Source organism: Sprattus sprattus, assembly GCF_963457725.1.
Source record: "Sprattus sprattus genome assembly, chromosome: 18".
NCBI lineage: Eukaryota > Metazoa > Chordata > Actinopteri > Clupeiformes > Clupeidae > Sprattus > Sprattus sprattus.
The window spans coordinates 30,744,568-30,758,430 of record NC_137916.1 but is presented as its reverse complement, the minus strand read 5'-3'; the positions used below and the strand labels follow the sequence as shown (position 1 = coordinate 30,758,430).

The 13,863-nt window shown below is 43.8% G+C and overlaps 1 protein-coding gene across 1 annotated transcript in view; it reads left to right on the top strand.

Moving 5' to 3' along the window:
* Positions 1-13,863, top strand: part of LOC308379012 (sodium channel protein type 4 subunit alpha B-like) — a 63,548-nt gene that overhangs the window by 37,726 nt on the left and 11,959 nt on the right. The window contains exons 11-18 of the mRNA XM_080856053.1: positions 1,267-1,374; positions 1,769-1,886; positions 2,435-2,673; positions 3,146-3,319; positions 4,188-4,544; positions 5,598-5,978; positions 9,344-9,464; positions 11,666-11,820. Coding sequence (XP_080712179.1) covers positions 1,267-1,374; positions 1,769-1,886; positions 2,435-2,673; positions 3,146-3,319; positions 4,188-4,544; positions 5,598-5,978; positions 9,344-9,464; positions 11,666-11,820 — 1,653 coding nt within the window. The remainder of the gene's footprint in view (positions 1-1,266; positions 1,375-1,768; positions 1,887-2,434; positions 2,674-3,145; positions 3,320-4,187; positions 4,545-5,597; positions 5,979-9,343; positions 9,465-11,665; positions 11,821-13,863) is intronic.

Here is a 13,863-nt window from a genome sequence, read left to right as displayed (position 1 = left end):
TAGTGAGATACACTCCAACACCTACAGTAGTGAGATACACTCCAACACCTACAGTAGTGGTCTGATACACTCCAACACCTACAGTAGTGAGATACACTCCAACACCTACAGTAGTGAGATACACTCCAACACCTACAGTAGGGGTCTGATACACTCCAACACCTACAGTAGTGAGATACACTCCAACACCTACAGTAGTGAGATACACTCCAACACCTACAGTAGGGGTCTGATACACTCCAACACCTACAGTAGTGAGATACACTCCAACACCTACAGTAGTGAGATACACTCCAACACCTACAGTAGGGGTCTGATACACTCCAACACCTACAGTAGTGGTCTGATACACTCCAACACCTACAGTAGTGAGATACACTCCAACACCTACAGTAGGGGTCTGATACACTCCAACACCTACAGTAGTGAGTTACACTCCAACACCTACAGTAGGGGTCTGATACACTCCAACACCTACAGTAGTGAGATACACTCCAACACCTACAGTAGTGAGTTACACTCCAACACCTACAGTAGGGGTCTGATACACTCCAACACTTACAGTAGGGGTCTGATACACTCCAACACCTACAGTAGTGAGATACACTCCAACACCTACAGTAGGGGTCTGATACACTCCAACACCTACAGTAGTGAGATACACTCCAACACCTACAGTAGTGAGATACACTCCAACACCTACAGTAGTGAGATACACTCCAACACCTACAGTAGTGAGATACACTCCAACACCTACAGTAGTGAGATACACTCCAACACCTACAGTAGTGAGATACACTCCAACACCTACAGTAGTGAGATACACTCCAACACCTACAGTAGGGGTCTGATACACTCCAACACCTACAGTAGTGAGATACACTCCAACACCTACAGTAGTGAGATACACTCCAACACCTACAGTAGTGAGATACACTCCAACACCTACAGTAGGGGTCTGATACACTCCAACACCTACAGTAGTGAGATACACTCCAACACCTACAGTAGGGGTCTGATACACTCCAACACCTACAGTAGTGAGATACACTCCAACACCTACAGTAGTGAGATACACTCCAACACCTACAGTAGTGAGATACACTCCAACACCTACAGTAGTGAGATACACTCCAACACCTACAGTAGTGAGATACACTCCAACACCTACAGTAGGGGTTATTTGGCTTGTCTTCGAAGAACCTTAGAATGTTAATGGTAAACTGACCATTTTAACCAAACTGACTAAATTTGCTTCAATGACAGAGGCAAGAGAGAATAGCCGGCAGCAAGTTGTCCCTGTCGGAAAAACAAGATGAAGGGACAGAGGATGAGCACAGTGATGGCGGTCGAAGCCTTGGCAAGGAAGAGGAGGTGAGACAACCTTGTTTTTCCTGGAGCAATCAGCCAAAACCCAAATTCTGCTGCATTGGTCTTTGCCTTATAATTAGCAATCGGCCATAGAGTGTAGAATTCTTATGTGTTAATGAGGCCATTCACTACATTTCCCATGGTATAAGATTAAGGGTTATGCATACAGTTGTATGGAAATATTTTGTTGAAAAGTTTAATGTGAAAATGAGTAATACGGCCCCTGCAGTCATCAGACATGGGGACACTCAAAACTTTATGCAATCTCACTCATAAGTTCATGAACATGAAAAATAGAAGAAGACTAAACAAAACAGAAATTGTAGCACATGACCAGGCTTGAATAAAAGTGTTCATACGCATGACTAGCCAACTGCTTGCTCTTCTCTACATACAGTTTAAAGGGGGCGTTGAAAAGTCCAATGGAAGCATGGACTACCTGCAGGTCCCAGGTGCTCAGGAGAGAAAAGCAAGTGCTGTCAGTGCAATGACAACAGCAAGCAACGCCATGGATGGTACCTATCTATCTATCTATCCCCCCCCCCCCCCCCCCCCCCCCCCCCAGGGTTTAATCTCTAGTAACAGATACAAGAATGGTAGGGAGTGTGCAATTGGCCAAGATGGGGATCTTCCCAAATAGTGAGCCGGCATCGATGTATAAAACCTGTGTTTATAACTCATTTATAAGGGCTTATAAATGACTTACAAAGGCTTTACAACCAAACTAATAACCTATTTATAAACCATTTATAATGGAGCCTTATTGTAAAGTGGTACCGGTTTAGGTATAGTGAATGTCCTCATGCCATAGCCAGCAGATAGAGCCTAAGAGATGTGCTAGCAGTCAACTCTGATTGGGGTTTAGCTTTGTTGCTAGCACTCTTGTCTCCTATGCTGCAAGGTTGAGTCTGGTGCATGACTGTACTGTTACACAGCACAGGTTACATCCAGTTAAAACGTCAACTTCCAATACAATTAAAGGACAATCTACTCTAAGAAAAAAAAGATTGTGTTTTGTAATAAACAATAAGCATATGGTCAAACCTCTTTTAAACGTTGACAGATCTTGAAGAACTTCAGAGGCCGTGTCCCCCCTGCTGGTACAAGTGTTCAGACATCTTCCTGAAGTGGAACTGCTGCCCACCCTACGTGTGGTTCAAGAAGTGGGTGTACTTCGTTGTGATGGACCCCTTTGTGGACCTGGGCATCACCATCTGCATCGTCCTCAACACCGTCTTCATGGCCATGGAACACTACCCTATGACCCCGGAGTTTGATAACATGCTGACAGTGGGGAATCTGGTAAGACAAAATAAAAAAATAAAGACATACATACACCCACACACACTCACACACACACACAAGCACACACACAAACACACACACACACAAGCACAAGCACAAACACACACACACACACACATACAAACACACACACACACACACACACACACACATACAAACACACACACACACACAAACACACACACACACAAGCACAAGCACAAACACACATCTGACCAGCAAATTAACGTTTAACCCTGTTTAGTATATGCTTCTGAGTAGGACGTGGACACACGCTGACAGAACCTGGCAAGCGAAATAAAAAACACACACATTTTATGTTCTATTTGTCCTTAAACACCACCTGTAGTTCTGCACACTCTACTGACTGGCTACATGCAGATTATTGTAATGCAGTACATTACATTAATCAAAGTTGCATCTCGACATCTATTCCACACACTCTCTATCTCTCTGATTGTGTGTGTAGGTCTTCACTGGGATCTTCACGGCTGAGATGGTCTTCAAGCTCCTCGGCATGGATCCGTACTATTACTTCCAGGTGGGCTGGAACATCTTCGACAGCATCATCGTGACCATGAGTCTGGTGGAGCTGGGTCTGGCCGATGTTCAGGGCCTGTCTGTGCTGCGCTCCTTCCGTTTGGTGAGCCCAATGCACACACACACACACACACACACACAGACACACACACACACACACACACACACACACACACACACACACACACACACACACACACACACACACACAAGCCCAATGCTTTCTCTCAGTCAGGACTGGTCAGATGACCAGTCAATTATCAACTGTCAATTATGTGGCGATGTTGTAGGACTGCAATCATTCCAGTTCACCTTTATGCTTTACACTGATTTGATTGTCTCTTAAGTCATATCAGCTCTGGAGAGTGAGTACGTTTGTATGTTTGTATGTATGTTTGATTGTTTGTTTGTTTGATTATTTGTTTGTTTGTTGTTTTTTTTTGTTGTGTGTCATGTCCAAGGTTTTTGGAAGTCTGCACTTTTTTCTTCAAGGCGTGTCTGTGATTTATGTTTGTGTGTATGTGTGTCTAGTTAATCAATGAATATACGTACAGTATTGTCAAGGATAAGTTAATCCCAGAACACGTCTTCAAAAAGCATTTATATAGTTTAGAAAACATCAATCCATGTGTCAGAAAACCAAGAATGTAGTTAGCATGCTAATGGCAAAGCAATGCCATGCTTCTTAACGCAGAATGTTTGTGTGTGGAGGCAGATGCGCGTCTTCAAACTGGCCAAGTCCTGGCCCAGCCTCAACATGCTGTGTGTGTGTGTGTGTGTGTGTGTGTGTGTGTGTGTGTGTGTGTGTGTGTGTGTGTGTGTGTGTGTGTGTGTGTGTGTGTGTGTGTGTGTAAATGTTTTGGTGTGGAGGCAGATGCGCGTCTTCAAACTGGCCAAGTCCTGGCCCACCCTCAACATGCTGTGTGTGTGTGTGTGTGTGTGTGTGTGTAAATGTTTTGGTGTGGAGGCAGATGCGCGTCTTCAAACTGGCCAAGTCCTGGCCCACCCTCAACATGCTGCTCCGCATCATCGGCAACTCCGTGGGCGCCCTGGGCAACCTGACCCTCGTTCTCGGCATCATCGTCTTCATCTTCGCTGTGGTGGGCATGCAGCTGTTCGGCAAGAACTACAGCGAGTGTGTGTGCAAGATCGCGGAGGACTGCGTGCTGCCTCGCTGGCACATGCAGGACTTCTTCCACGCCTTCCTCATCATCTTCCGCGTGCTGTGTGGGGAGTGGATCGAGACCATGTGGGACTGCATGGAGGTGGCAGGGCAAGGCATGTGCCTCGTGGTCTTCATGATGGTCATGGTCATCGGTAATCTGGTGGTGAGTAATAATAAATAATAATAATTCATTTTATTTTTAACAGTACGTTCTGTTGAGAGCACTCAGTCAACACTCCTGTCATTGCGTGTAGTTATACTGGGAAAAAATAAAGGAACAACATTAAACAATGTAAAAGATTTGACTGAGTTAGAGTTCATACAGGAAATCAGAATTAGAAGAAATATTTTTTTGGTGGGAGAAGATTATACATAAATTAAAGAGGAAGCCACTCCTTCACTCCACTTGCAGTAGCCATGGCAACCATTATCACGGAACAACCACACTTTATGCCTGGCTGTCTGTAAGACTTAGATAGATAGTTAGATGGATACTTTATTAATCCTGAGGGAAATTAAGGAAGTTTTGACTGCCCTGTTTCAGTCGATTCGTAAGTGTATCCATAGGATATAGAGGTAAAGGTTACACAGTGCCTCAGAAAAGCAAAGTGTAAAACAAGGTCAAACAAACTTAAAAAAGCTAAAAAGACACGAAAACAACGGAAAACAACGGAGCTACGTGGAAAGGCTGCCACTTGCGTCGACGCCGGAAGTGAGAGTTATGAATCTGATCTGATTATCTCAGATCACTTGGGTACGTATCCTGCAGACAGGCGAGGATGTGTATTTGGACTTACTGGACGGTCAGATTATGGATTTACTGGTTGTGTCTCTAACCAACTGGTAGTTTGGGTACTGTTAGTGGACATAGGGACTGGAGAGATCACTGCTCCAGTGTTGCATTGCACTCATGTATGTTACAGTAATATACTTCGGGATGACATCCAAATATATATATTGACCTCTAATGAAGTATAGTTGTGATCGCATGGTCATACATAAGTAATTATCTGAATTAAAACGTTACTTGGGGAAATTCAAATGTACATGAAAGTGTCTGCGTACACAGGGAATTTAATTGACACTAGACACTTCCAAACGTAAAATATTAGTTTAAGTTTCAACTTCACAAGATATCCACCATGACATGATTTATTCCCCTTACTTCTACTTTTCTTGTCTGCATCAACACACACTTTGTTTTGTTTGTGCCCAGGTCCTGAACCTCTTCCTGGCCTTGCTGTTGAGCTCCTTCAGCGGAGACAACATGTCCGCCCCAGATGATGAAGGAGAGAACAACCTCCAGATCGCCATCGGCAGAATCACCCGGGGCATTGATTGGGCCAAAGCCTACGTTATTGGGCAAGTCATGGGACTTTTGGGGCAAAAACCCAAAAAGGGTGAAGGGGAAGAGGAGGATGAGGACGATCCCACCAAGAGCAACAACTTAGTCCTGAAACACCTGGATGACGGCTCGTTCACGAACGCTTTGACCCTCAAGGTGCCCATTGCCAACGGAGAGTCGGACTTTGACACTCACGATGAGGACAGCGTCTCAGAGCATGAACATGAGGAAGACGATGACAAAAAAACTAAGGTAGGTCTAACTTCATGCACTTGTCTTCACAGGGATTGTCATCTGGAAATAAGCAATCGTGGAAAGTTTGTCTACTGACTGAGTGCGACCAACCGAGCAGTGGAAGGTGGTTTCGGGGTTGACAATGAAGCTGCAGTTTTTTTAGATGTCACACCATTACTGCGGCTAAGGTCCTTATAATCTAATAATTTAACATTGGGAAGTAGCAGTAGTTTGTATTTTTATTTTTTTGTGTATTGTAGAACGTATTCATATTAAGAATCTTGCAAATCAAGAGTGTCATGATGACCACTGATGTTTGGAATCTAAGTGAAGTGTTGAATAACTGGACAAACACCATCAGTTCTTTTGGTACGGTGCTTGTGACGCATATTTCAGTGACTTTATACCTTCGAGACAGCTTCTCTCCCTCTTCATAAACTCATGTGTGACAAGATGAGGAAAGAAAGACAGCTCTCTGAGTCTAGGGTTGCAGTATCTTCTTCCCTGAGCCTACACCAGTACCCCTTCTGCCCTGAGGCTCAGGCACCACCTTCAAAAGCTTGACACGAGAAGCAAACGGCTCAGTTGGCTGATCAGCGATCCTTGGGTGCTTGTGTCAGCAGTACTGGGTCTCCTAGATCAGTGTGTGTGTCAGCAGTACTGGGTCTCCTAGATCAGTGTGTGTGTCAGCAGTACTGGGTCTCCTAGATCAGTGTACACCAGTGGTGCCTCTCACAACGTTTGCAGACGGCATCGACGTCAGGGGTTTATGTCGGGGTGTGTGTGTGTGTGTGTGTCAGGGTGTGTGTGTGTGTGTGTCTCACAGTATCAGACCGTGGGAACCGGGGCTAACACAGCATGATTAGGAACGCCTGCTCATGACTCCTCTGTCTCTCTCTCTCTCTCTATCTCTCATTCTCTCTCTCTCTCTCTCTCTTCCTGCATTCCCTTATAAAAAGACGAGCTCAATCCATTTAAGCTGCTGCATCCTTTGCAACCCCATTTGAAGCTCAGCTAAATATACGTCATATAGTGAAGCTTTTAGTGATGGGCTCTCCTGACCTAGCATAGCATTTGTTTCATTGATTCACTGCTAACACCCAAAACCAAACTCATGACTGAAACTTGTAGTGAATCCAGGCTTAGCATGTCCCTTCACCAGATTAGACAGTTGATCACATGACAGATGGAACTGGTTCCACACATAATAATACAAATAATAATAATTAATAATAATAATAATAATAATAATAATAATTAATTTTATTTTTAACGCACTTTTCATTCAAAAGAATCTCAGAGTGCCTGTCTTAATCGCAGGAGCAATTTGGCGTGAGGTAGCCCACAAATGAAACAACATCCCAGTCCCTGAAATATGTTCCTGCAGATCTGGGTTAGACCTACAGTACACTGCTGTGTCGTGTGTGTGTGTGTGTGTGTGTGTGTGTGTGTGTGTGTGTGCCTGGGTTAGACCTACGGTACACTGCTGTGCCGTGTGTGTGTGTGTGCGTGTGTGTGTGTGTGTGTGTGCCTGGGTTAGACCTACGGTACACTGCTGTGTCGTGTGTGTTTGTGCGTGTGTGTGTGTGTGTGTGTGTGTGTGTGTGTGTGTGTGTGTGTGTGTCTGTGTGTCTGTGTGTGTGTGTGTGTCATGTGTGTGTGTGTGTGTGTGTGTGTGTGTGTGTGTGTGTGTGTGTGTGTGTGTGTGTGTGTGTGTGTGTGTGTGTGTGTGACTGAAGGTGAGGCAGGCTTGTTGACTCTGCGTCATGTGTGTGTGTGTGTGTGTGTGTGTGTGTGTGTGTGTGTGTGTGTCATGTGTGTGTGTGTGTGTGTGTGTGTGTGTGTGTGTGACTGAAGGTGAGGCAGGCTTGTTGACTCTGCATCGTGAAAGAAGTTGAATCAACATTTCCCACGGTTGCCATGGCATGCGTGCACTCGTTTGTTTACCCATCAATCTCCGAGTGACAGGCTGCCACCTCAGTGAAAGAGGACGACCATGTGAATCTGTGTGTGTGTGTGTGTGTGTGTGTGTGTGTGTGTGAAAGAGGACGGCCATGTGAATCTGGGGCTGAAGACGTACGCAAGCGCGTCAATCCACCCTCACGCTACTAAATATAGCTCACCTTACATAACAGCCACATACTGTAAAACTACACAGATTGCATTTTACATTTTATTTATTTATTTATCATGCCCTGCACCAACCTTTAGTGTCATCACAACATTTGTGTTGTACCAGAATGACCAAACTACTTGACCTGTATGCTATGTCACCAGGTTAGATTTCCATTAAAAAAAAATTCGACATTGTGGAAAAGCAGGGTAATGTGACAGATGGAAATCATTTGGGTGTTGGGGGGCTCATTAATACATATTCGGACTAGTGGAATCTTTTCAAGGTGTATCTTGAGGGGTACAGTACCTGTGGATGCATCTGGTATTGTGGTATTGGTGGGAAAACCGCCGTCGATCCGGGTTTAAGTTCCGGCTACTTTGAGTCTGTGATTGCAGAAAGCCTACTGTAGGTGGTGTCGACCTAATTCAACGAAACACTGACTGCTATATACTGTACTGTACTATTAGTAATATTATAACGAAACACTGACTGCTATATACTGTACTGTACTATTAGTAATATTATAACGAAACACTGACTGCTATATACTGTACTGTACTATTAGTAATATTATAACGAAACACTGACTGCTATATACTGTACTGTACTATTAGTAATATTATAACGAAACATTGACTGACTAGAGAATACTATACACTGTACTATTAGTAATATTATAGCCTCACTTTTCTTGGATGTACTTCACTTTCTGATCTGCCCTGATGTACTTCTCATTTGGGTTTATCTTCTTCGCCCTCTGTAGGCCTATATGCACAATATACACAACTCACATATTCTGCTGCTGAAAAGGATGAGTATTAAATGTAATAGAATATTAATAAGCACGCTAAAGTTGAAGAATGGACCGGAGGCAGAGTCAGTTTCAGTTGGTTTGTATTTCAGCATGGAGACCCCTCTCGCTGTTGGTTCAAGAACGGTCTAACCTGATAGCAGGAGGCTATTGCATTTATACAATTCAGGTTGCAGTACAAAGGGAGAGGGGAAGGGCCACACCCTTTTAGGTGAGAGAAGGGGGGTGGGGGTTACAGTCAGAGGTTCACCTATGGGGGGATGATGCCAGGACACAAGGCCTCTAGCAGGAAGAGGGGGGGGGAGGGTCACATGTCATTTGCATTGGATCTCAGTGAGAGACAGACCTAGTACACAATCAGAGTGAGTTGTAGATACAGAGCAGTACATCTTTACCTATAATAATAACAATAATTCCAGTTCCATCAAATGTGTGGTCTTTGTCTCCGTGCCCCAGAAGGAGGAGTATGCAGACGACACTTCAGAGTGCAGCACGGTGGACAAGGGTCCTCTGATAGCGGAGGTGGAGGAAGAGGAAGAGGAGGAAGCCGAATCTCCCCAGGAGTGCTACACAGAGAGTAAGTCCTGCAGAGATCGGAGATGTGATTAATGCCGTGTGTGTGTGTGTGTGTGTGTGTGTGTGTGTATTAGCTTACCTACATATTGCTGTGTGTGTGTGTGTGTGTGTGTGTATTAGCTCACCTACATATTGCTGTGTGTGTGTGTATTAGCTCACCTCCATATTGCTGTGTGTGTGTGTGTGTGTGTGTGTGTGTGTTAGCTCACCTACATATTGCTGTGTGTGTGTGTGTGTGTGTGTGTATTAACTCACCTACATTTTGCTGTGTGTGTGTGTGTGTGTGTGTGTGTATTAGCTCACCTCCATATTGCTGTGTGTGTGTGTGTGTGTGTGTGTATTAGCTCACCTACATATTGCTGTGTGTGTGTGTGTGTGTGTGTGTATTAGCTCACCTACATATTGCTGTGTGTGTGTGTGTGTGTGTTTATTAGCTCACCTACATATTGCTGTGTGTGTGTGTGTGTGTGTGTGTGTGTGTATTAGTTCACCTACATACTGCTGTGTGTGTGTGTGTGCAGGGCCGCTGACAGGTTTGGCTGGGCCCGGGACAAAATTCTCTCAATGGGCCCCCCCCCCCAAAAAAAAAAACACAACCACAGAATTCCCTTGTGCAGCTCCCAAACACATGACGTCGGGATGACAAGCCCATTTATTACGGATAAACCAAAAGGATTATTTACAACTTTAATTGGATAGGCTATGGATATGGACTGAGTGAAGTTATGGCTTTCAGAATCATACCACAATAAAACTCACGCTATTGTATTCACTTAGTGCTCATTAACTGCACATTTCATCGACCATTTTTCACTTGACAAAGGGGAATCATGTCAAGGGTACTTTTATTTATCGCCAGACCTGCGTGTACGTCCGCTGAACTTCTAGAGAATGTTTGGGGAACAAGGCGGAGCCCAGGCTCGGACTGGGAACGATTTTCGGCCCTGGTATTTTGGGCACAATTAAAAACCAAACGGCCTACCTTGACGCTGTCTTGATCGCGGGCTTCTTGCAAGTTGCAATTATTCCACATTAATCCACACGGTTTAACATACCCGGACAGCCCTGCTAGCAAGCAATGGATTATGTTTGCATTGCTAATTCACATTAGAATCCGTTGTAGGGTAAAATAGAGAGAATCCGTTGTAGGGTAAAATGAGAGTTGGTTATATGCCAGGCCCGTGATTCCGAGTCGGCATCAGGCTTGCGAAAAAACATGAACATTGTCTCTTGGAGGCTGGTTTGTGGTCACAGCACTCTCTATCTAACCACTCGTTCAGGTGTTTTCTTGAGTTTGTACAGCCAACTACTGCACACGTTAGCTGTATAATCCCATCATGCACCGCAACATATTTTTGCTAAATATTCGAACATAAATTCGCCAAATATAAGAACATCGTAGTTTAGTTCAAAGAAAGCATTTTAGTTTTATTTTGATTTAGTTTGTTGCAATGATTGTACAGTTTGAAGAAACAGGATTTTACAGTTTGAAGAAATAGAAAATTATACCATATACTAACCGTCACATAGATGTGCATGACAAGGAAGCGCTATATATACTGGATTCACCTTCCAAACAATTTGTCGTTAGGGTCTTTCTTGGGCTCTAGTTATCCGTATTGTCAGGTCAGTAAGGCGGTCGTATAATAAATAATGGGGCCGGCCCTCGCACGCCGAAATGTGGACCGGCCCACAATAATTAATCCCAACTTCATGGGGAGTTATGGGCCCCCCCCATTCCAGGGCCAGTCCAGGGCCTGGGACAACGTACCCGTTTGTCCCCCCCTGTCGGCGGGCCTGTGTGTGTGTGTGTGTGTGTGTGTGTGTGTGTGTATTAGCTCACCTCTATATTGCTGTGTGTTTGTGTGTGTGTGTGTGTGTGTGTGTTAGCTCGCCTCCAAAAAACAACTAAAGTGCTTAAACCCTTTACACAGTACTGTAGGGATTTCATAAAAAGGGCATTTCTAAAGCCTTCTCTGTTTCCTGTTCCCTGTGCTCACGTACAGATTTCTGTGTGTGTGAGAGTGTATTAGCTTGCCTCCATAATACTGTGTGTGTGTGTGTGTGTGTGTGTGTGTGTGTGTGTGTGTGTGTGTGTGTGTGTGTGTGTGTGTGTGTGTGTGTGTGTGTAAGTGTGTGTGTGTGTGTGTGTGTGTGTGTGTGTGTGTGTATCTGTTTCCTGTTCCCTGTGCTCACGTACAGATTGTCTCCGCCGCTGTCCTTGCCTGACCCTTGACATCACCGAGGGCAAAGGTCAAATCTGGTGGACCCTCCGACGCACGTGCTTCACCATCGTAGAGCACAACTACTTTGAGACCTTCATCATTCTAATGATCCTGCTCAGCAGCGGGGCCCTGGTAAGCTGGGGTGTGTGTGTGTGTGTGTGTGTGTGTGCGTGTGTGTGTGGTGTGTGTGTGTGTGTGTGTGTGTGTGTGTGTGTGTGTGCATGTGTGTGTGTGTGTGTGTGAGCCACTGGTAAGCTGGGGTCCAAATATGATTGAGTTACATTCAGAAATAGCTCTCTTGGCGTATTGACCCACACACACTATTGACACACTGACACATACTGTACATATTCACAGATACAAGGAATTTATCCTTATCCAATACCCATTTCATATACAGAGAGACACATACACAATATGAGACGATGTACAAAATATGTGATACAACTAGAATGCGTTTCGTGAACGAACTGCGAGAGTGTGCTTGCTCTGTGACAGAGAGAACAAGTGCCTATGAATTAACATGTATTTACATCTACTCAATCAGTGTAGTGGGGCCTTCTTCCAATATATTTTAGCAAGCAACCAAGCTCAACCATTATATTTTGGCTCCACTGACGTTTAGACATATGAGGGTATCTCAGAGTTTCGTTATACTGACTTACTGAGCTAAGTGAATTGTTGAAATTGCTATCTTGGTAAAAGGAAACATCTCTGCAACAATATTGGAATGAATGCGGTTACATAGCCAGCTTTACTTAAAGTTTATTGTAAGATAGGCCTATATGTTAGACTTAATGCAGTTAGAGTTAGACTGTAGGTCTAGTATCAAACGTAAGCAACACTTTTACTGTATAGCTAGAGAGCACGTGTATCACATTGGTTTATAGTCTGTCAAATTAGTTCTAGTTATTGGTGTTCGTTGGCATAAAAAGTTAGTCTTCTCTTATAAGCCTATAGTACATCTGATTAGAGCTAGCAACCATGAAAAACCTCTTCTGAAATTAAGAAGGATAACTATGACTAAATGTGACTAAAACTAATATGCATTTTTGTCTTAAGACTGAATCTAAAATAGCTGCCAAAATTAATACATCTCAGTGTTCATTTTGGCAGCTATTTTAGATTCAGCAGCTATTTTAGATTCAGTGCATATTAGTTTTAGTCACATTTAGTCATAGTTATCCTTCTTAGTTTCAGTCTAGTTTTCGAAAACTGAGCACACTACAACAGCTACATCCTCAAACGTTTTTCAGTTAACCTAATGATTCAAGGTCTCTCATGAATCATTACTCCCAGGACACGGGTTAATGTTAACTCACGCTATCGGCCACAACAAGTTAACCATTCTTTCATTATAAGCAACTTTTACATAGCCCCGCACAGCTAGGATAGCTCACGTTACCGTAGTAGGAATACAAGCCTTAGCTCACTATATCCACACAACTAAATTCATGAATTACTTCACAGGTTTACTTAACAACTTGAATTAAGGAAAATGATCCCCCGTTACGGCTAGCTGAAACTGCCAGTGGATACTCCCGTTACGTAGTGTTAGTTAGCCTTTAGCCCCGTACTCAGATGTTACAGCTGCTTAACACAGCTAGGATAGCTCTGCTTAACACAGCTAACGTTACCGTAGTGGGAATACAAGCCTTAGCTCACTATATCCACGCAACTAAATTCGTGAATTACTTCAAAGGTTTACTTCACAACTTGAATGAAGGAAAATGGCGTCTCCAACGTTAACGTAACGTTAATTTATATGTTAGCTGCTACGGCTAACTATCAGTTTCCATTAAAATTTCAGTCAGTACACTGAAAATGCTGCCATTCAACTCACCTTAACGAAGTGGAAATACGGTAGCTAGGTTAGAAACTGTAGTTACTCTTATTCTTTCTCAAAGTTGAATTGAGAGGGACAGAGAAATACGGTTCCTCTTATTCTTTTTCAAAGTTGAATTGAGAGGGACAGAGAAAATCGGGTTCCTTGGATTTGGCGGAGGTGTCAGTGAGAAGCACAGCTGCAAGCCAGTTTAATGACCCTATTATGATGTCATAATGGCAGAGAGCTCTGCCATGCAAGTCTATGGAGAAAAAAGGGGATGAAAAAGAGGAATAAAAAAGGAGTGGCAAGGGGTACCGCCACGAAAAGTCATAGCGGCTTGCACCGGA